Source organism: Botryllus schlosseri, chromosome 13 (genome assembly GCF_051294905.1).
Source record: "Botryllus schlosseri isolate E-star chromosome 13, Bs_hap1, whole genome shotgun sequence".
Classification (NCBI taxonomy): domain Eukaryota; kingdom Metazoa; phylum Chordata; class Ascidiacea; order Stolidobranchia; family Styelidae; genus Botryllus; species Botryllus schlosseri.
In genome coordinates, this window is record NC_137248.1 from 10,433,937 (window position 1) to 10,456,540 (window position 22,604).

At 42.0% G+C, this 22,604-nt stretch overlaps 3 protein-coding genes across 3 annotated transcripts; all 3 read left to right on the forward strand.

Annotated features, from left to right (window-relative positions):
- Window positions 1-200: 200 nt before the first annotated feature.
- Window positions 201-920, forward strand: LOC145454485 (translationally-controlled tumor protein-like). The gene has a single exon (XM_080332482.1). The coding sequence runs from the start codon at window positions 314-316 to the stop codon at window positions 881-883; it is 570 nt and encodes a 189-aa protein (XP_080188608.1). The 5' UTR covers window positions 201-313; the 3' UTR covers window positions 884-920.
- A 9,690-nt stretch (window positions 921-10,610) lies between these two features.
- LOC145453797 (partner of Y14 and mago A-like) lies at window positions 10,611-12,278 on the forward strand. The gene has a single exon (XM_080331780.1). The coding sequence runs from the start codon at window positions 10,717-10,719 to the stop codon at window positions 11,377-11,379; it is 663 nt and encodes a 220-aa protein (XP_080187906.1). The 5' UTR covers window positions 10,611-10,716; the 3' UTR covers window positions 11,380-12,278.
- On the forward strand, window positions 12,268-21,703 carry LOC145453796 (protein FAM50A-like). Its single transcript, XM_080331779.1, has 9 exons — window positions 12,268-12,407; window positions 12,469-12,553; window positions 13,979-14,072; window positions 14,920-15,029; window positions 15,088-15,161; window positions 16,418-16,484; window positions 16,541-16,602; window positions 16,673-16,757; window positions 20,218-21,703. The coding sequence occupies exons 1-9, from the start codon at window positions 12,297-12,299 to the stop codon at window positions 20,517-20,519; spliced, it is 990 nt and encodes a 329-aa protein (XP_080187905.1). The 5' UTR covers window positions 12,268-12,296; the 3' UTR covers window positions 20,520-21,703.
- The last annotated feature ends 901 nt before the right edge of the window (window positions 21,704-22,604 follow it).

Below are 22,604 nucleotides of genomic sequence, written 5' to 3' on the forward strand. Positions count from 1 at the left end.
TGTAAAGACGCAATACTGTCAGGTATTCCAGACTGCTACACGGGCTTCGTGACATTTATATTTCGCACAATACCTTTGAATTCGTAACATGAAGAATATCAAATTTTAATGTTATAATTTATCATAATTCGTTTCAGTGAAGTATATGATTCCGCGTTTCACGAAAGTGGTTGTCGTGTACTTTAAAACTGCTACTGCGTCATCACGAACCAGCTAACATCGTCAGCTCCTTTTCGTTTGCGACTTAGGCGTGTGCCGTTTCAGTTTTATTTTGGCCGCTGTTTATCATCTTGGTTCCTGGAATAATCAAAAAATGCTGCTGTACAGGGATGTCGTGAGCGGTGACGAAATGCTGTCGGATGCGTTCAAAATCGAAGATGTTCCGGATCTTCCTAATGTAGTAAGAGTGAAAGTAAAGAATATTGAAGTCAAAACAGGCGTCGACGAAAGCGCATTTGGGTTTAACGCTTCTGCGGAAGGTGAAGATGCAGATGCTGGTGCTGACGATGCAGTGAAAACAGTTATCGACATTGTGGAAGGGTTTGACTTGAAATCCTTTGACATGTTCCACGACTTGCAGGAAACAGCCGCCAAACAAACTAAGAAATTTATGTCTGAATATTTGAAAAAATATCTGAAACTTCACAAGGAAAAACATTCAACATGCTGTGTTGAGAAGAAAGAAGATTTGCAGAAGGACATAACGGCTCTTATGGCGTTTGTGAAGAAAAACTGGTCCAACGTCGCTCTCTTCACTGGTAGAGAATCAGAAGATACTATCGTGGACGGTTCATGCTCCGTTTGTTTCCTTACATACAGTGAAGAAGGTTATCCTGAATACATGTATTATTGCAAGCACTTTCTCTCTGAAGAAAAAGCCTGAATAAAAGTCGCAATTCAAATACATGACACCGCTTGCATGTCCTTGCTACCATGATGCTGATCCCCCAGCAAATATATATATATAGTTGTTGGACATCGACTTTCGGGGCGATTAGTGGTCTACCTGGTTTAATGATGTAGTTCAGCTTCAGAGATGCTACATTACTTTCAGCAAGAAGATTGGTACAATTATAGATTTGATGAAAATGTTTTGAAGGCGCTGCTACTTTTCAACTCTTTGGTTACGCTTACCATGCACTGATAACTAGAAAATACAGGTCATAAATTCAGCTTATTCCACTAAAATATAAAAAGGTCAACAGCCCGCGCGTGTCCATGTTTCAGAGGCTACTTATTGAATAGGATGCCGGCACCTCTGAGAAACTAAGTGGATACTGACTACTGAGATAAAAGTCCGCGGTCTGCATTAGGACTGCAGTCCAGTACCCTTGATGAAGTTGAATCGTACCTCTTTACGGAAGGACTGTACAGTGAATTGGAGAAAGTATTCAATGAATGAATACTATTCATTCAAGGCATGCCCTCCATTACACAATATCTTTGAATAATTCAAGCAAAAGTATGTAGGGCTACCATATTTTGTAGTCCGTGAAGGGGGACACGTTCAACTAGTCATAAAAGTCAGTTAAGTGGACTAGAAAACTGCTGGTTCTAAAATTTGCTAGTAAAAGGTTATCTTTCGACTCTCGAATTACCTACTTTTTAACAATACTAATGTGGTGTTGACTAAAAAAGGGTCATTTTTCCAGTCCTACTCCTGAACAATTTCCCCCTTAATTTGTCGAGTCTGCACAAACACAAACTCCCTGCACCGTTCGTTTGACAACTATGAGCAACACCAACCGTCCGTGCATCATTTCAAGTCACAAGCTCTTATGCAGTGACAAGTGACACACGATAATCATATTATAAGCGAGGAATTTAAGGGGAAGCTTCGCTCTAAATTTGATGTGGTTTCAAATTAACGATAAAATTGGGCAAAACTATTGATAGCGGCCGTTTTCTTCAGAAAGGCACCGTATTAGAACTGCAGCTAAAAGATCAGTTTCAGTATATGCACCATAACGCACGTGAGATCTCCATTGTGTTGAGGTTACCCGAGTCGTACGCCTTTTTTTATTTACGAAATAATTTTGGGCCCCGTCGAGCTCGCAACCCAGAATAACACACTGTCTAATTTCGCGCTCCAATTGAAAAGGCTAACACGTAGATAGCTCACAAATTGATTTGAACACGGAAATCTAAAAAGAGGACACTTTTTCAGAAATTTGCAACTTGCAAAACCGGTGAATTTTTCCCACTTTGCGATCGGTTGACTAAAAAAAAAAAAAAAGGTCATCTTTTCGCTCAGAGCTAAAATCACCGTTTTTCACTCCGAAATACCCGCCGGAGCATCACTTCTGTGCTAATTCGCGGCATATCACTCGCAATTTACTCTAAATCTGACCTAAATTTTCAAAAAAGAGGACAAAATCTCAAGAAAGAGGACAAAAGGGCGTCATCCGAGGACACTTTCAAAAAAGTCAAAAAAGAGGACAAATCCTCTTAAAAGAGGACGTATCGTAAGCCTAGCGTCCAACAAATCACTGCTCAAAAGATTCGGTGTCCTAAACATAAAAGATATGCGGGAACTATAGAAATCGCCAAGTTTATGTATCAGTTCCATTGTGTGTCACTGTCACTGGTTACGAATAAGCGCCCACCTATCTGACGGATCGGGTTCGATTCCCGTCGGAGGTTTATCTGGGCTCCTTTTCCCCCGCCGTTGCCGTTCTTACGGCGACAGAAAAGCCCAGTAAAAGACCCGACGAAAGAAAGCACTCACAAGGAATGGAAAGAACTAGTAGAAAGGGCCGCGACTTTAAAAAAAAAAGATCAACATCGAAAAGAACTACTGTGACATCGGGTACTCTAGGCCGAAGTGGATGTTAGAGCAGTGGTTCCCAAACTTTTTCGGTGTCAGGGCCAAATTTAGTACTTCAGAGCACGGTCGGGGCCGTACGAATACCAGGGCAATTAAACGAACCCAAAATGTCATCAAAACATCAAAATTGGCATTTTTCCGATCAATCACTTGACGCCATTGGCCATTGTTATGTTCAATTGCTGCGCTCCCATCGTTCAGAACAGTCGACCTTTGGAGGCTATTTTGGAGTAGTTTTATTGCCCTGGCGAGATTTCAATTTGCATTTTTGGAATCAGTGCGAAACTAGTTTTCGATAAAGACCGGACCTATCAAATTATGCGGACGCTTCGGTCGTGAGCTACAGAACTACCAATTATGCTGCTTTCGGGGCGATTTAGTGAGTCAGATGTTATCGCCTAGACGCGCAATGCGCGAAAATTTTCTGTAATTCATGATTGAATCGGTCAATATGATCAGGAACTGCATATATATTGCCATCAATTTTTATCCTCTCTATGTGCTCACGTAATCAGTTTTACAGGTAGAGCCGAGGAAAGTGTGTTTGAAAAGGTAGGGCCCTCAATAGTAATTAAACATCTTCGGGCGTATACACCCGTTGGCAGGAACGGAACAGCACTTCGTCAGCCCCCCCAAACAAAAAAATGGTAAACTTGGGTCTTGGGCTCCCATAGGGTGATAAACCTAACCCTACACCTTGTTCGCTTTTGCCACGAAACTAGTGGTACAGTGAGCCAGCGCGAAGCGCGAAAATTTTCGATAATTCATGATAAAATCGGTCAATATGATCGGGAATTGCATATATATTGCTATCAATTTCTTGTCCTCGCTGCTCACGTAATCAGATTTACCGGTAGAGCTGAGTGAGGTGTCTTGGAAACTGTGGGGCCCATTAGTGTGATTCCGTAACATGTTATTTCGTGCCCTCCTTACTGCTATATCAAAAAATATAGAATCGCCCAAACGTAGGCTTCAAAACTAAGAGACGCACACGATTTCAAACTGGTATCTCTTCACTGGATTATAATTTTTCCCTACGGGATGGTATTTGTCTTGTGAGGTTAAGATTGCCAAGACAGTATTTTGTATATATAACGACGTTTTCGGTCAGCATAAGGGCAGTCCAGTTCGGCCAAGGTTTTCTCGCTTGGTGCGTCGTGGCGCGGTAAAGGCTAACGCCGATATGCCCAATGCCCATTTCTATAAATGTTGCGCATTTTTTCTTGGGGATGAGTACCCAAAAATCAAGATATTTGGCAGCATGAAATCTCGCCTACAGCAAAAAATAAAAAGATGAATAAATTTTCAAAAAAATACTCTATAATTTATGCTAATTCACGAAATAATTTTGAGCCCCGTTCGAGCTCGCCCCCCCCCCCTTCATTGAGGGTTTGGCGTGCGGCAGTTACAGTCCTGTCTTTACCTATATCTATAGCTACTTCTCGTTCAACTGGACGTAACGATAGCAGTCTACTCGCGACTTCCCTGCAATCTTAATTAAAAACTCCAGACTCCAAGCCAAGCTAGTGTATTTCATAAATATAAATTTAATTTTTTGTCATAACTCGATTTCTTAATATTTTAGGGGGCCGCAAGAATGCTAGCTGGGGGCCGCGCTTGGGAATCACTGTGTTAGAGTAAAAGATCGCTACTGATGCGTGTCGTTCGACATCCTCCTATCTGTTCATGACATCGCATTGTGTCTTATCGCATTGTACATTGTGTGTGACTTGTTCAGATGAAGAATATAACCCAATGATGATGATGAGTGAAAATAACGTTTTTTTTTAATCGAAAAAAGTTTTTTTTTTAAATCCCGACAAATGACCTAAAACTCCAAGAAAAATTGATTGAAGGGGATTTCCCCCAATTTCGAGCCGGCAACCCCCCAATTTCCGGGTGCGAGGGAGAAAATTTGCCCATCTCGACAACCACTGGTCGTCGAGTCATGATATAGCTCAAAAGTTGCCAAAACATCATGATTCTATCTGTCTTATGAGCAAAGTTTCTCTTTTGTGACACAGAACGTGTTACAGCCACAAAACACTAAAATATTGAAGCGGGTAACGTAACTTAGTTACTCCCGCCATTTACCCGCTTCAAAATGCTAGTGTTTGCAAGAGAAATGATTATAATAATGCACATCATCATTCAGCGGGCCATGAAAAATCATTTTGCGTGACACTTTTGGCACGCGTGCCAGGGGTAGCCGATCCTGGGGTATTCTATACTCATAATAAAGTTGATGTAACATAGGTTTACCATATTTTGGAAATCTAAAAAGAGGACAATTTTTCAGAATTTGTAGACTTGCAAAACCGGAGGAGAATACTCAAAAATTGGTAAATATTACCATCTTGGTGGCCGGTTGACTAAAAAAAGGTCATCTTTCTCGCTCGGTGCCCAAAATACATCTGTTTTACGGCATCTCAGTCGGATTTTGCTAGAAATATGACCAAACTTCTAAAAAAGAGGACAAAATCTCAAAAAAGAGGACAAAAGGACGTCTTGCGAGGACACTTTCAAAAAAGTCAAAAAATAGGACAAATCGTATGGTAACCCTAATGTAACGAAGATTAATTTAAGTCGGGATTATGACATAAGCACGCATTCATTCGAAGACGAATTCGGAAAACCTGCAAGCGAAATTACGAAATCAGCAGGACGATTTTACCAATAAGCTACACACTGTTCGGGATTGTGACCAAGCTGCAACATCCCATACATTTTAGTGTCTTTTAGAAGGACATGTCAATGGGTTGGTGTGATTAAACAGTGTGCATGAACCATGTTTCTTGTTTACCATTGTTTTAAATAAATACGTGGGATAAATACGATATTTGTACTTTGACTCTGAATTCCTAATTGCCTAATAGTGACACATCCACCCCGAAGCTTGTGTTAACCACGTAATTCATTGCTTTCAATTGATAAATTATTAGAAATATACATCGACCTACTCCGCCGTTGACTTAGCTAGCCAACGTAGCCTATTTCCTGCCTGTCATTCCCAGAAAACAGTTGCCCATATGCGACGTAGGGGTTCCCAAGTCATTAAAGGTTTAGAACCGCAGAACTGGATTTCATTCTCCTAGTCAACACATTAATTTATATTTTATCGGAAATATCGACATTTTAAAAGAAGGGGGTTGGAGTTTGAAATGGGAGAGATTCCGACCCCAAGAAGTCACCCGCTGGCTACGCTCCTCTTATAGCTGTGATGGCTCTGAGCGAGCAGTGGCTGCACAAACATGATTCAACAGAACACCGGCATCTCAATTCGCCCAAAACCACGACACGAGTTTTCTAGTTGTTTGGCAACTAATAGGCTATATTTTTCAAATGTGCAACTACAACTACTGAATTTTCAAAATCTGCAACTACAACTACAACTAAAATTACTCAATTTTCAAAACCCGCAACTATGAACTAGAACTAAAACTACTCAAAAAATCGTTAGTTAGATTACCATCAACTAATTAAATATTTAGTTTGTACTATGGATGGCGTGAACGTGAGGTTTACGTTCGCTTTCTGTGTGTCAACCTCAGAAATTTTGAGGTGCACGTTCACAAACGAACCTTGGTAGGTTCCGCACTGTGGGCCTTTTTCATATATTACAATTTTCACGTCATTATAAGATCTTTGGTTGAAATTTAGTGCATTTCAACTGCGGGCCATTCTATGCATGGCGCTGGCAGCATAAAAAATCAACACTAAACAAGCATGCACCTTAACAATCTCAAAAATTTTACTTGTTTTGTTACAAAAGTTTGCACGAAATATCCAGCGTTCCGTTTGAGAATATTTAGTGACTCTCTGCTGTGAGCTTGACCCGCAATCACACATCAAGAGCGAAATACACGCTACATGTAGGCAATGTTCCCTCTAATTTTTAACGAGTCTGCGCAAGTGCGTACACTCACAAACTCACTGCGCATACCCCTGGACAATAGTGCGTAACGTCTAAGAATTACCGGATTACCGGACCACGACCTAACATCGACCTCGCCCTCCGCCACATGCCACCTCATTTTGTCGCTTGCGTCTTATATTCCCTGCATTACTTTTCATTCAGTGTGCATGCCTCTTATTTACTTCGCCTAGGCTAAGGTGGGTGTCTGATCTTAATGGCTACTCCAAGTTGTTTCGATACCTTCCTATCTTTTCATTGTATCGCAGTCTTGTGATGTTTTGAAACGATGAAAATGTTAATAAACCTGATTGATTGATTGATTGATTGATTGATCACAAAGCTCCGAGTCACAAGTCAATTTCACTTTTATATTTTTGACTCGAATCAAGTCGAGTCATTTTTAATTCCCACCGAGTCAAGTCCGAGTCCAAGTCAGCGAACAGAGGATCGAGTCCGAGTCATGGTATTATGACTCGAGTCCGAGTCCAAGTCATTGTGTTGACTGCTCAATTTCCAGTTAGAGTCATCCTAAACCCACTTTTTAATACTCTGTTTGGTGATATTGAATGGTTCACATTTATAATATATCAATTTCCTCACTTTTAGCAGTTTTTGGTCGCATTTTCAAGCACCAGTACCAACAAACGAAATCACAATAGTGTATTGGCTTCGAAATTACAATGAAATGTCGGTCTTGGCCGTCTGAATCTCGAGTCAATGACTTGCTTCGAGTCATGCGCAATGACTCGAGTCCAAGTCGAGTCAATACACAGATTGACTCGAGTCGAGTCGAGTCATTTCCGTAATTTGAGAAAATGACTCGAGTCGAGTCGAGTCATCCGAAAATCGTGACTCGAGTCGGACTCGAGTCGAGTCATGACTCGAGTCATTACAACCCTGACTTATAGTACACTACACTATGGTTCACTCGGTGCAAATGAACACGAGAGGTGCAGCCCTATGCTAAGTTATCTTAAATCAAGAGAATCGTTGGTTGTGAAAGAAAATTTTCCAATCCCTTCCTTGCATTTTTTTTTAATTTCCAGATGGAATCGGATCAGGATTGAACATGGACTTGAATATGGAAAACTTATAGATTAGGTTTTGGATTTGGATTTTAAGTTTCGGATTAGGATTGGATTAGGACATAGAAATTCCAAATCCGCTCATCTCTGATTAGGAGACATAACTACCGCATGTGCACTCAAAATATGACGGTGATTTCCTCATCCTACTAGCGGTGAGGTCGATTGTTACATTTGCCCTGTGTTACATTTGTCCCCGGTCTCCCCTACGCGAAACGCTGGTGTAACCAGTGAGAGCGACCGATCATTCAATGATCATGCGTTTTAATAAGCCCCGATTGTTCTCTCACAAATAAATTGACCGCAAACGAAGTGATCGAAGCTTACAGAACCTAAAGAACTAGTGGAAAGGGCCGCGGCTTCAAAGAGATCACCATCGAAAAAGGACTGTGACATCGGGCACTCTAGGCCGAGGTGGATGTTAGAGTAAAGGATCGCTACTGATGCGTGTCGTTCGACATCCTCCTATCTGTTCATGACATCGCATTGTGTCTTATCGCATTGTACATTGTGTCTGACTTGTTCAGATCAAAAATATATCTCAACCATGTTATGTTAAGTTATGTTATGTTATGTTACAGTAGGAGTGGTGTGAACCTTTGAAAGGTTCTGGTTCGTGTGAACGCGAACCTTTTTGAAAGGTTCTGTGTGAACGCGAACGTGAACCTCATGACGTCACGTGACGTCATATTGCTACTTCCAACCCTACATTTCAGTGTTAGTGATAGCCTGTATTAATGTACACTGATTGTACACGATGCCTCGCGACGACTCGGACATCATGTCTGGGTGTGTTCGACCTGTGTTGATACTCGGGCATCGTGTCTGGCGCGTGTTCGGACATGGTGTCTTGGGCGTGTTCGGCCTTTGTTGATACTTGGACATCGTGTCTAGCACGTGTTCGGACATCATGTCTGGCGCGTGTTCGGACATGGTGTCTGAATAGGTGTGTTCGGCATGTGTTGATACTCGGACATCGTGTCTGGCGGGTGTTCGGACATCATGTCTGGGGTGTGTTCGGCCTGTGCTGCCAATCGGAAATCGTGTCTGGGGCGTGTTCGGACATCATGTCTGGGGTGTGTTAGGACTGTGTTTGACACTAGGACATCGTGTCTGCGGCGAGTTCGGACATCATGTCTGGAGTGTGTTCGGTGCGATTGGTATATGGCCGTCCGTTAGTCTGCGATAGTATACGGCAAGTCCGTGGTCTACGGATATATCAGCTTACAGTTTATACTTAACTGGCACTTCCGCAGTAGCTGACACGAACGTCCTGTGTTCTGTGTACGTGTAGTTCTTGACTAGCAGTTCAATAGACGACAATATTGCCTTTTCCAGATATATTGTACAGATGGATAGTAATTCGGATAGTTTAAGCAGTAAGTACAGCGTAAATGAGTCTCTTCAATCTGAGTCAATTATACGATATGCGCTAGGTAATATACCAGCGATAAAAGTCACGTGATATAGCATTATACCATAACAGACAGGAGAGAGATGGAGCCAGAGCTCCTACATCGGCCTGTGCTATTGCCATTCAAACATATGGTGTCTGGGGCGTGTTCGGCCTGTGTTGATACTCGGACATCGTGTCTAGCGCGTGCTCGGACATCATGTCTGGGGTGAGATCGGCCATTCAAACATGGTGTCTGGGTTGTGTTCGGACTGAGTTGACACTCGGACATCGTGTCTGGGGCGTCTTCCATCCATTCAGACATGGTGTCTTGGGCGTGTTACGAAGGCTTACCATATTTTGGAAATCTAAAAAGAGGACACTTTTTCAGAAATTTCAGACATGCAAAACTGGAGAAGAATTCTCAAAAACCGGTAAATTTTTCCCACTTCGTGATCGGTTGACTAAAAAGAAAAAAAGGTCATCACTTCCGCTCAGAGCTCAAAATACCGTTTTTCTCTCCACATTGCCAGGTGGATGACTAAAAAAAGGTCATCTTTTCGCTCAGAGCTAAAATCACCGCTTTTTCCTCCGAAATACCCGCCGGAGCTTCACTTCTGCGCTAATTTGCGGCATATCACTCGCAATTTCCTCTAAATCTGACCTAAATTTTCAAAAAAAGAGGACAAAATGTCAAAAAAGAGGACAAAAGGGCGTCCTCCGAGGACACTTTCAAAAAAGTCAAAAAAGAGGACAAATCCTCTTAAAAGAGGACGTATGGTAAGCCTAGTAAGTACAGTACTCTGGCATCGTGTCTGGGACGTGTTCGGACATCATGTCTGGGGTGTGTTCGGCCTGTGCTGCCAATCGGAAATCGTGTCTGGGGTGTGTTAGGACTGTGTTGACACTAGGACATCGTGTCTGGGGCGTGTTCGGACATCATGTCTGAGGTGTGTTCGGCATGTGCTGCCATTTGGACATGGTGTCTGAGATGTGTTTGGCCTGTGTTGTCATGGTGTCTGGGGCGTGTTCGGGCATCATGTCTGGGGTGTGTTAGGACTGTGTTGAGACTAGGACATCATGTCTGGGGCGTGTTCAGACATCATGTCCGAGGTGAGTTCGGCATGTGCTGCCATTAGGACATGGCGTCTGAGATGTGTTTGGCCTGTGTTGTCATGGTGTCTGGGTCGTGTTCGGACATCATGCCTGGGATGTGTTCAGACTGGGTTACCACTGGGGAATCGTGCCTGGTACTGCAACTGACCTTATAGTGAATATAGTGACTATCCTTATTTCAAACATGACTATCCTCATTTCAAACATGAGACTGACCTCATTTCAAACAAATCTGACCTTATTTCAAACAAATCGAACCAACCCCGATGAAATATTGTGATTGTGAACGGTGAACGTGAACACAATTTATGATACCGGTCGACTCGCAGAATGGCCTCTTGGCTGCCAGGTAAATGCTATAGCTTTGCGCGTGAATAAAATGGCTGGTCGTGGGTTTGAGATATCTCAAGGCGCTGGTATTGTACGTGATGCTCAAGGGTTCGCTTTTATCCCCGCTTCGCGACGTCCCGATGGAACTTGGAGAAAGGCGCGCCGCGTCAAAGACGGTTACGTGCCGGATGAAGATGTTGCACGATATAAAACAAAGGCCGTAAAAACTCGTGAAAGCGCGCCAGCTTGCCCGGGAATGTCTATCGAACCGACGCACTCACACAGCAGACAGTCAGTGGAATCGTTTTCAGCACGTAATGCATCAAGCGTTTCCCTAGATAAAAATCTGTCCAAATCTGCTAAGAGAAATCTGAAACGCAAAGAGCAGCGGCAAAAGAAGAGAGATGAAGATGTAAAATCCTCTGTAATGTGCCAGTACGAGTCTGTCAGAGGGGATGCAAATCCAGGAGCTTCCCTAGACAGGCTGAATGAAGGCTTGCATCAAATGTCCGTTTCCTCTGAACCAAAGAAGATATCGGATTCCGATAGAAGACTGAGGGCTTTACGGAAAAAGTTGCGCCAAATACAAGAATTGAAAGAAAAAATCGATGAAGGAATGTTGCCTAATCCTGACGCGATGCAGTTGCAAAAAATAGCTAAAGAAGATGCGATAGAACAAGAAATTTATGAGTTGATGCAATCTAGTCAATGATGTCGAGGCACCTGGGGACTGGAGATGTGATCCTGGATAGTAGACGACGGAATAAGTTTTCATTGGGGTTGATTCAACATCGCAACGGACTAGTATACATTGTACTGCTTCTGACGTGATACAGTACAAGGTGGTGTATGAACTGTGACATATTTGAACCTGGCATTCCAATTGCACCATAATTTTGATGAATGCGTCGATGAGTATGATTCACTGCAAATAGATTTAAGTATAAAATACTTTACTTGCATTGGAATTCCCTCAAACTCTGTTTTTTTGAGAACACACCCTTCAAAGAAATATTTGAATTTTCATCTCAACTCAACACTAGCAATCAACTTTGCAACCCAACTGGCAAATGCACTGATTAGTTACACTGGACCTTTTAATATGAGGACAGCAGCCAATTAAGATATAAAAGAAATCGCTTTTATTTACTAAACACTCTTCTTGTTGTAGAACACAAGCCATTCTGCATAAGTGCTTTGTGGTTTGACATAAGACACATCACATGAAATATGCATAAATAGCATTGTGTCAGCACATCTTGACTACGGCCTTTGGTGTATCACGGTGTAGGATCACACCTTTACTTGAATTGAACGGAATGGAATGATTTTTGATTGCATTTCTAAGATTGACGACCATTTCTAACTCAATTTTAAGCATTGTCACTGAATTTTAGTAATTAGCCTACAATTCAGCATGCAAGATGAGTAGCTACATCTATGAAGAAATCGCAAACTGTAGAAAGGGAGGAATTCCAGCTTTGAACCGTCATTGCCATCGCAAAACTTTTATATCTTTTTTTTTGAATTGCGTTGTGGTTGATTGATTGACTGATCCAAAATTTCTCATTCCGTTGAAAAACGTAAACATTTATACTTCTTATGAATTAGTCTAACTGATAGTGATCTATGGCTCAGTATAAAGGTGCAGCCAGCGAAGGCACTCGTGCCATGCATATACAGAAAAAACGCGAGAAAGAGAAAGAGCAACTCGAGCTTTTGAAAGCCAAAATTGTCAATGTGAGTACGAGCTATGGCACGAAATCTCTACACCATGTATCTTTGATGTCCTTGTATTCAGGAAAATGCCATCAAATCGAATATTCACAACAAATTTTCGGCGCATTATGATGCTGTGGAAGCGGAGCTGAAATCAAGCACCATAGGTTTGTTTGAGGTATTCATGGTGTTTGTCGACTACTATGGTCATTTATACCAGGCCACTTTCTTAATTTTTATTCCGTAACTGCCGACTTATAGCATGGCCAACTTTTAGGCTTTTATGAGACACCGCTTACACGTATGATATTACAAGGAGGAGCCTAGATAAACCTCCAACACTTAGGTAGGAATTCTGCAGTCGACCTCGGTTAGACTCGAACCCCAACCCATTGGGGCTGTAGCTGTGGATTATACCAGTATACCACTACGCTATCTCGCCACACGCACAATAGGTAAGGATTTTCTTGAATAGACATGGCTAAAAAAGGGCTGTGATCCGTCACAACTTTTTCATTAAAAACTGTTCGGAAATTGGTTGATGAGAGTTCTATTTCCTGTTGGTATTTATCCTCGATTTATTGCTGGACTCATCAAATGAGTTTATTTCAAAGTGCTTTTTGATATTGCTAATGGGAGTAATCATTTTAAAAATATATAAGTAAGTGATAACTAGTTTGACGACTTTTACGCCGTAGCCTACACTCTACGGGTGCACTGCTCAGTAGAGGTGTTCAAAAATTACTTTTTTTCTCAAAATGTACTGGCTGCTTGATAAAATTGTAAGGTTACCTAATTTAAGCCTACACACCAAATTTGGTTCAATTCCAGCCAGTTGCCACATTGCCACGGGAAAAGAAAGTTTCTATTAATTATATAAAAATGAATAAACAAAAATTTCAAAATTTTCTGTTCACCCCATGGAAGTGTTAGGTTGTCTATAGAAACGTTGTTCACCAAATTTGGTTCAATTCCAACTAGTGGAAGCGGAGTTATTGCTGTCGAAAAATTTTGATTTGAATAATATATTATTTAATGAATAATTGAAGAATTGGTCACCGTAAATAAAATTTTATTGGTAATTCAAATTTTTCAACGGCAATAACTCCGCTTCCACTGGCTGGAATTGAACCAAATTTGGTGAACATCGTTTCTATAGACAACCTAACACTTTCATGGGTGAACAGAAAATTTTGAAATTTTTGTTTATTTGTTTTTATATGGTAAATAGAAACTTTCTTCTCCTGTAGCAATGCAGCTACTGGTTGGATTGAACCAAATTTGGTGTGTAGGCTTAAATTAGGTAACCTAACAATTTTATCATGTAGCCAGTACATTTTGAGATAAAAAAAGTCATTTTTGAACACCCCTACTGCGTAGTTGGCATACATTGTGCACACTGTTTAGCCTTGAATTCATCATCGCAATGATGATTTATTACATTTCCATTCAATTGCCATCCATCTCTTTGAGGCTAGCCAATTTTTTGTACTATTTACGCTGGACTGTTCAATTGTTCATACACCTTCCTGGGCTGCATAGGTCGTATAATCTAGTCCGCCAGAAGTTGTTCGATCTATGTGGTATTTCAGGCTTGGTGACACTGGATGAAATGAAAGCCCGGCAGGATCTGTTGGTCAAGGAGAGAGAGAAACAAATTGCGGCGTCCCAAGAAGAAGCAAAATTGTGAGAATTTGCATTGTTTTCTGGGGCATTCGCATACTTTGCTCTGCCATCCTTTGTTAATTATTATATTATGGTCTGGAATGTCCTGATTTGGAGATGTTAGGAACACATTGTCCTTCTGGTCACAGTGATGACATGAGTGTTTGACAAAAATCTGAGAATCTAAATCAGAACAAAATGCACCTGATATTCCATTTTCGATAGGCCTATGTCCAAGTTTGCAAATAAAAGACAAATCACTGACCTTGCACTGTGAAGCCAACTTGGTTTAATGTAAGATTATGTCATAATTCTCTTTTTGATACATGAAAGTAGGGCTGGGCACAGCTGTTTAAGTAACCCAATACGATTCGAGTGTCAATTGTAATGATGAGAGTCGTGTAGCGAGACTTTATTGTATTAGAGTAGGCTACAGGTAACGAAATTATGCATCTATACAAAATGTACATTTATTTTATTAGGCTACTTTATTTCCACCTTTACATCCTTGAACCTTCAGAGTATCCATATCTCAGCATCAAAAAACGTGTTGCACAAGGCGACAAATATTCGTGCAACAGCGATTTCTGTCAAGTGGTGACCGACCAGTGAATAGTCACAAAGCGCTATGACATAGTCGTGGGACCTCCAGAGATACGAAATTACTTTAGATAACATGTAACTGCCTTGTGACTGCAAAAATACATATTTGAACTATTCAATTCATTATTACTGTTATGATGTCATAATAGTGGGTACTCGATGCGACTGGAAACACATTACTCGTCACACCCTAGCACTCGATTTCACGCAGGCCTAGTTTTGGCCATCTGGGATTTGGTATTCATTTTTTGAAGGCTGTTTGCAGGAAGTTGAAAGAGAAGGAAAAGAAGAGAAAAGTGGAAAGGCAGATCCAGAAATCGACCCTTTCATTCGATCCTGGAGATGAGGAAGACGAGGAGGAGGAAGATGAAGAAGGTATCACAGCCGTTTTTCACTCGCGTTGCTATTTTCATCATATCTTCTATTATGACAGAGATTGTACTACCAAAGAAGCCAAAAAAGAATCCGGATGTTGACACTAGTTTTCTGCCTGACCGAGACCGCGAGGTAAGGAAATATTTTGAAGGGGTCGTACACTCTAAAACATGATGTGGTATCAAATTAAAGATGAGAGTTAAAACTTTTTCTTGGAATTTTCCTCGAAAAGCCACTGTATTGAAACTGCAGGTAACCATATTTACAGGAATGTTACTTTTCACCATAGCTTATCTCCGTGGCTTCATAGCCGTTTGGGAAATATCCAGTGTTGGGATCAAGTCACTACCTTCGAGTCATTGCACATTTTGACTTGAGTCAAGTCAATTGATTTTCGAAGGCGACTCGAGTCAAGTCAAGTCGCTCGAATTTAGGAGGCGACTCGAGTCAAGTCTTGTCACAATTCAATTCAAGTTGTCATTTCGAATTAAGTCAAGTTGTTGTTTCGAAGTATGAGGCATGATTACGTCATTGCGTTTTCCTAGCTGTTTAAAATGCAGATTGAGTGGTCATTGATTCTAAACCGATGAACGAATATAGAGTTAAATATACACGCAAGGAGGCGCATTATCGCTCACATATACGTAGAACTGTAAAACTATACGTAAGAAATTGCATCTTAGCCTCAGTTTATAGTTACCAGCCGAAATAGAGAAATGAATTGATATGACGTAATAAATTACCCATTTACATATTGATATGATACAATTCGAGCCTGCGCCAATGGTTGAGGAGTATATAAACTATGTTCGAATTCAATTTCAATAAAACAGGAGGTTTGGTTAAGGTAAGAACAGAAATGGATATTTTGCTATTAAATTACTTTGCTACTAGTATACGACAACGTAAGCTGTAAGCTTCGATTACTTCGTTTGTGGTCAATTTATTTGTGAGAGAACAATGGAGGCTCAGTAAATCACACAATCATTGAATGATTGGTCGCTCTCACAGGTTACACCAGCGTTTCGCGAACAATCTGAACATATGGAAGTTACAGTGATTTTTATCGACACCGATTACTGGATGACTTGAGATTGACTCTTGAATTTTGCTCCGAGTCACAAGTTAATTCACATTTCTGAGACGCCAAGTCAAGTCATTTTAGCAAAGTGACTCGAGTCAAGTCAAGTCGCCGCACGAAAAAGGTGACTCTAGTCATCCCGACGCTGGAAATATCTGGCATGCATCACTTTATTGACACGGTCAAGCAGGGAATTTGAGGCAGTTGTCGGCCAATATTATGATGAAACGGTGCCCATCTCGGCGCACCAGTTCCGTACCTTGTTTCTGTGTCATGTAGCAAAATACAAAACGATCGCTCTCCACAGGCAGAAGAAAACAGATTGCGAGAAGAGCTTCGGCAGGAATGGCAGGAGCGGCAAGATAAAATTAAAAGTGAGTCAGCCGCTATGACTATGTGAACTCCGTGTCTTTACTCTTAATGTGTGCAGACGAGGAAATTGAAATTACATACAGCTACTGGGATGGGTCAGGCCACAGGAAAAAGACCAAGGTAATAATATTGCCGTGTGGTGCGACTGAGGTTTTTTGCACTAACTGACTGTTTTGAATGTTTCTGGCAGATGAAGAAGGGTAACAGCATACAACAGTTCCTGATCAAGTGTCTGGATCAGTTGAGGAAAGATTTTAGTGAACTCAGAGCTGCAGGTAACACCTTTGATTTTCTATGATACCTATACTTTTTCAGCACTGAAGTATACTTTGTATCCTTGCACTACTTAGTGGTTTGTTTCTAGACTACTACCACATCTACTGGTGAATTTTACTGTAAATTACTACTGGGGAAGCGTCCGGCTTCTTGATCAGTAGGTGGTGGGTTCGATCCCCGTCCGGGTCAGACCAAAGACCTGATTAGTAACACCGGTATCCGTGACTTCCCCGCTTGGCGCTCAGCGTTACTGGGACAGCATGAAGGGGTGGTCAAAGACTTAGAAAGCCTTGCAAGGCTATATCTGTACCTTCCTTTTCCATCTGCACATGCCAATCATACACTCATGGTAGGCATGTCTACAGATCGTGTGTATGTGTATCCACTGGCGTAGTAGCATGTGCTGCCGCCCCTGGCTCTCGCCTGAAATGCCGCCCCCTCCCCTAAGTAGACCGCAGCAAATTTCGACATAGATTCATGTTCAAGCAACCTTGTCAATAAAAATAACTACAAACAATATGCCGCGTCTCAGCCTCGCCGTCTCAACATTAATAAGGCCAAAAATAATAAAGACAAGAAATAGCGAACGATGGTGTTGTGCAAATAGAAAATCAATAGCCGCCTCAAAGCAAAGTCAGCGATATGTCCTCAAATTCAAGTTTTTGAACGCAGTCTCTTTTTATAGACAGAGGGGATAGAGCTGATAACCGATCATCATCCATGGTAGAACGTAAATAAGACTTAATCAGTTTGAGCTTTGAGAAGCTCGCCTCACACAGCTCGCAATTGAAATCCCAATGGTCAGATAAAGTTTCAGACACGAGCATAACTATGGTGTCGAATCAAGTAGCTTTGCATTAACCAGGGCCGTAACAGCACTTCGTCAGCCCCCCCCCAAAACGTTGGTCTTGGGCCCCCCATAGGGTAATAAACCGAACTTCTGGGGGGCTTTGCCCCCCAGACCCTCCTTGGCTACACGCTGTTTACCGCTACTCATCATCTGTGTTAAGCATCCGTTTACTGGGTCAGCTTTTCTCGTCTAGACGCGCGAAGCGCGAAAAAATTAAAAATTCATGATTGAATCGGTCAATATGATCGGAAATTGAATATATATTGTTATCAATTTTTATGCACTCTCTGCCCGCGTAATCAGATTTACCGGTAGAGCTGAGTGAGGTGTGTTTTAAATGGTAGGACCCCTCAATAATGATTAAACATCTTCGGGCGTACGCCCGTTCGCAGGAACGAAAGAGCATTTGGCCAGGCCTCCCAATAAAACTTGGGTCTTGGGCTCCCATAGGGTGTTAAACCGACCCCCGATATACCGACCGAGATAGTGTAATGGTTATGCGTCCAGCTTCTCGATCGGTTGGTCGTGGGTTCAATCCCCGGCCGGGTCAGACCAAAGACTCGAAAACTGGTATCCGCTGTACGAAACTGTAGGGCTCGTAAATAATAATTACACATATTCGGGTGCGCTGACCCGTTGGTATGACTTCGTTTCATGATATCATTACGTTATCTCCTGTCTGTTATATCAAAAAATACAGAATCACCCAAATGTACTAAACTAACGACGCACACGATTTGAGATTGGTATTTCTTCACTGGCATATAATTTTTCCCTGCGGAATGGTAACTGTCCTCTGAGGTTGGGATTGCCAAGACACGAACATTCGGCGCCAGTCATTTAGGCGCCTATGGACAATTAAACCTTTGTATTTTGCATATATAACGAAGTTTTCGGTCAGCGTAAGAGGGCAGTCCTTTTTGGCCCAGGTTTTCTCGCTGGCGATTGTTCTGGCATACTTCTTGGAGTCGCATGTTACATGTCCTAAAACTTTAAATGTCTCGCCGATATGTCCATTTCGATAAATCTTGCGTATTTTGTCTTGGGGAGAGTAAGCTACCTAATAATTAAGAAACTTGGCAACTTGAAATCGCGCCCAGCGCGAAAATTTTTTGAAAAAGTTGCATAAAGTTTTGAAAAATACTCTATAATTTAGGCTAATTCGCGAAATAATTTTGGGCCCCCTTCGAGCTCGGCCCCCCAATTGGGGGGTTTGGGGTGCGGCAGTTACGGTCCTGGCATTAACTAACCACTCTAAAACAGCAAACGCTGTTTCACTACGATCAAACGTGGTTTCACTGCTTCGCACCAGCCTCTTAACCCTTTTAAAATCTCAAGTTGAACAGCTGCATATGATCATATCTTAATTTGTGTCCGTCCTGGAGGCCTCATATTGGTTTGTACGAAAAGCTAGCAATCTTCTGATTTATATGATCCCTAATTCGAAGGTATAAGGCATGACAATTTTCGCAGCTAACTCCAAAAAGTTCACCTCGTTGTCATAAGTGGTTCTAAAAGCGCTGGTGAATAAATTGTGACTTTCGCTTTGCAGCAGCGCGTGGGAATTCAAAAATCCAAACATAGCATTTAAGTGGTGTATGCCGGTAAACCTAGTTTCAGCTTCAAGTTTAAATCTGTCCAAAGCTTGAAACATGCATCGTCTTATTCAACAACACTGAGGCAAGAATCTTCTGATTGTTCGCCAGGCACTCTCCTTTTTCTGCGAACTCTCCGAACAATTGGCCTTGACGGCTATTTCGGAGTGGTTCCATCGCCGTGTTAACATATTAATTTGTGTTTTCAGAATCAGCGCGACACTAGCTTTCGATTGAGATATGTTTGATTAAATTTTAGCTCACGGCACGCCAGCTATAGGACTACCAATGAACGCTTCTTTTAGCCGGCTGTGTACACTGTGCCGAGCGAGATAGTGTAATAGTGATGTGTCCGGCTTCTTGTTCGGTAGGTCGTGGGTTCGATAGACAGCGATCAGACCAAAGACTCGAAAACCGGTAGCCACGGTTATCCCGCTAGGCGCTCTGCAATCACAGAGGGAAAGACGGGGGTGCAGACTAGATGACCTTATCATAAAAACAAGCCCGTCTCGCATCTCCGTCGTCAGAGCATCTCGATGGCGCAGGCGAAAATGAATAACATATCTATCTCTCTCACTGTGCTGCCACATTTTGCCGCCCCCTTGGAGCCTGCCGCCCCTGGCGCAGAGCCAGAACCGCCAAGTGGCTGCTACGCCACTGTGTGTATCACGAGTCGGTGTATATGCCACAAAAACATCAACGTCCTATTCCTAGAGTTTGGATTTTGTAAAGTAGAAACTTGGAAAGCACTTTCGGACTGGATGACTGTCTATTGGTGGACAAAGTAGTCATTGTTAGTACTCAAGTAGAAATAACACCGCAAATTTCTACGCCGGTATATGTAGCGTAAGTACTTTAGGCGTTGTTTTGCTTAGAAGACAGTCAATTAGAAGTACAAGTAACCTAAAACATAGCCACTGGAAGCAGTGGTACCGGTAGGCAAAATCTACTGTAGTACTCCGTTACCAACCATTTCTGCCACTTTCGTGATGATATTTAGATATCTTTTGCCAGGTGTGGAGCATCTGATGTATGTGAAGGAGGACCTCATCATACCGCACCACTACACGTTTTATGATTTTATCGTCACGAAAGCCCGCGGCAAGAGCGGCCCGCTTTTCAGCTTTGACGTGCACGACGACGTCAGGCTGACGGGAGACGCGTCGATAGAGAAAGACGAGTCCCACGCCGGCAAGGTCGTGCTTAGGCACTGGTACGAGAAGAACAAACACATTTTCCCGGCCAGCAGGTGGGAGCCTTACGACCCGGAGAAGAAATGGGACAAATACACCGTGAAAGGCAAAGGTTCGCAGTAATGCCTTGTGATGCAAACGAGTGGTTTTTCATTCGAATGAAATATCGTACTCGCTCCAAATACTGACTGCTGACAAATACTGCCATTATGAGCGGAGCTTCACCAATATCGGACTTTCAAGCCGATACCGATACACTGATAACCTCGATGTTCAAAAGCTATGGCATCTAACCTAGGGTTCATTTCCAAAATGTCGGAGCATTTATTCGAAGAGCCATTGCTATGCTGGGGCATGAAATAAACTGGAAAGGCTGCATCTGGGCATCTGCACGCTATAAGAAATATATCAATATCACGCAGTCGCCGATTATGATTCTAGTTCTATGACTGCCAACTACCATGCTGTGACGTCTCTGAAATTGCCCATAACTTTTACCTCAATCCCTTTCAGTAAAATTGTAAGTAACGCGGTACATTTCTATGAGATAACGAGTAGAAGTTGCAATTTCTAAGGCAATTCATGACTGCTTTGAGTAGAAAATGGTAAATTGAAAAGTATTCGAGTGGTTTCATGAAGTAGATTTGGTCGACGGGCCGCCCACTTTGAACTTTTGATCAGACATGCCAATTTCGAAATTGCAGTCTGTCTATTCATGAACAAATTTGGTGCTGCTTTCAAAAATATTTTATGGAACTGGGATATGGAGCTCATTCGTACAGTTGTTAGGACTATTTTGCCAATAAAATGATGGACGGATATAGCAAAACTATCTACTTGACAACAGTGTAAAAATAACCAAGTTAGCAAAAAGTGCCAGGAGCCAAAATCTACTCGTGTACTACGGGGAAAAGTAGAATTTCTTCACTGACCACCTCAGTATGTAACAGACATATTACTGCATGTCGAATGCTGTCATTTTTACTCGAGATTGGCGTACCACGACCTCTGGTATAGACGAACTGGTGTAACGAGAAAACATTTTCGCAATCATAATATGATATAATATATTGGTTAAAACGGTACGTTTCGAATTAGGCTTGCTTTTCATCATATGCACTTTCATTGATCGTGACGACGAGTAAGTATTCGAGGCGTAGTCTTATTCTGGGATAGGCGTTTTATATTGTGCTAACAACTGGCGTTCCTCGAAGATTTTGGATCTGTGAAATGCCTCGCAGTTGGAGAGTATTGTGTTATTAAGGCGGAAATATGGTCAACTCAATATACTACGATTTTCTGCGCGGGTACTGGTACATGTTGACAGCGTTTTCTTTTATGAAGGTGCTAGCAGGTAACACAAACACATTAAAATAGGAACAGAATCCGGTGATTGCATTGCTGGCTTTCAGAGGGGTGCAAATAATTGACTGAAGTTCCAAAAGCATAATTGGAATCGCAAACCTCGCATGAGAAAAGCCGCAAATCGCGGCTTAGAAGCAGTGTTAAGGCCTCTGCACACTGACCTCGCGACGCAACATCGCGAGTTGGAGTCGTAAGTCGCGAAGCAATGCACACTGGTCCCGGCAGTGCCCACAAGCGGCAACTACAGCTCGTGCGCGTTCTGTCCGAAGTCTCGCAATGGATACACATTGCACAGCTCCCGATAGATCGCAAAATGAATATTTCGATGGTAATACATGGGTTTGTCAATGAATAAGATGAGGTCTTATATGCACACACTTTTCCATTAACGAACCAATATCATATTTCAATGCTGAAAACGCATAATCTGGGTGAACCAGTTGAAGGCGCTATTTCCGGTTGCCGATCCAAATTTCTGGAGTTGTAGCTGTAGCCTATTATGCTACAGACACAAAGCCTTTCTGTATTCCACTGCCTCAGTGACTGCAGTGACTGATAGAGAACAACATTCAAATGCATTATAATTTTATTGTAAATGAATTAAGTCTTAACAATATTCAAATATAACTCTGGGATTCTTTCCTTTTCAATCTTCGATTCGCCCTCAGGTATCAAGCATGGAAACTGATCCGTAGGCATTGTTGATTCATTCTCCATAATGATGCATAGTCCATTTCTGACTTATAATATTAGCCACTACAATTCGTACCGAAGTCTGATAAAGAGGAGAATAGACGAAATCTAACATCAAGAGTTACACTGCTGCTACCTAGTCAACAAAAA

What these genes read in the sequence shown, in the direction of transcription:
- LOC145454485 (XM_080332482.1), top strand. Translation starts at nt 314, where the DNA reads ATGCTGCTGTACAGGGATGTCGTGAGCGGTGACGAAATGCTGTCGGAT.
- LOC145453797 (XM_080331780.1), top strand. Translation starts at nt 10,717, where the DNA reads ATGGCTGGTCGTGGGTTTGAGATATCTCAAGGCGCTGGTATTGTACGT.
- LOC145453796 (XM_080331779.1), top strand. Translation starts at nt 12,297, where the DNA reads ATGGCTCAGTATAAAGGTGCAGCCAGCGAAGGCACTCGTGCCATGCAT. An exon ending in GCTGAAATCAAGCACCATAG is followed by an intron (nt 12,554 to 13,978) that starts GTTTGTTTGAGG and finishes GTGGTATTTCAG; the next exon opens with GCTTGGTGACACTGGATGAA. An exon ending in GGAGGAGGAAGATGAAGAAG is followed by an intron (nt 15,030 to 15,087) that starts GTATCACAGCCG and finishes CTATTATGACAG; the next exon opens with AGATTGTACTACCAAAGAAG.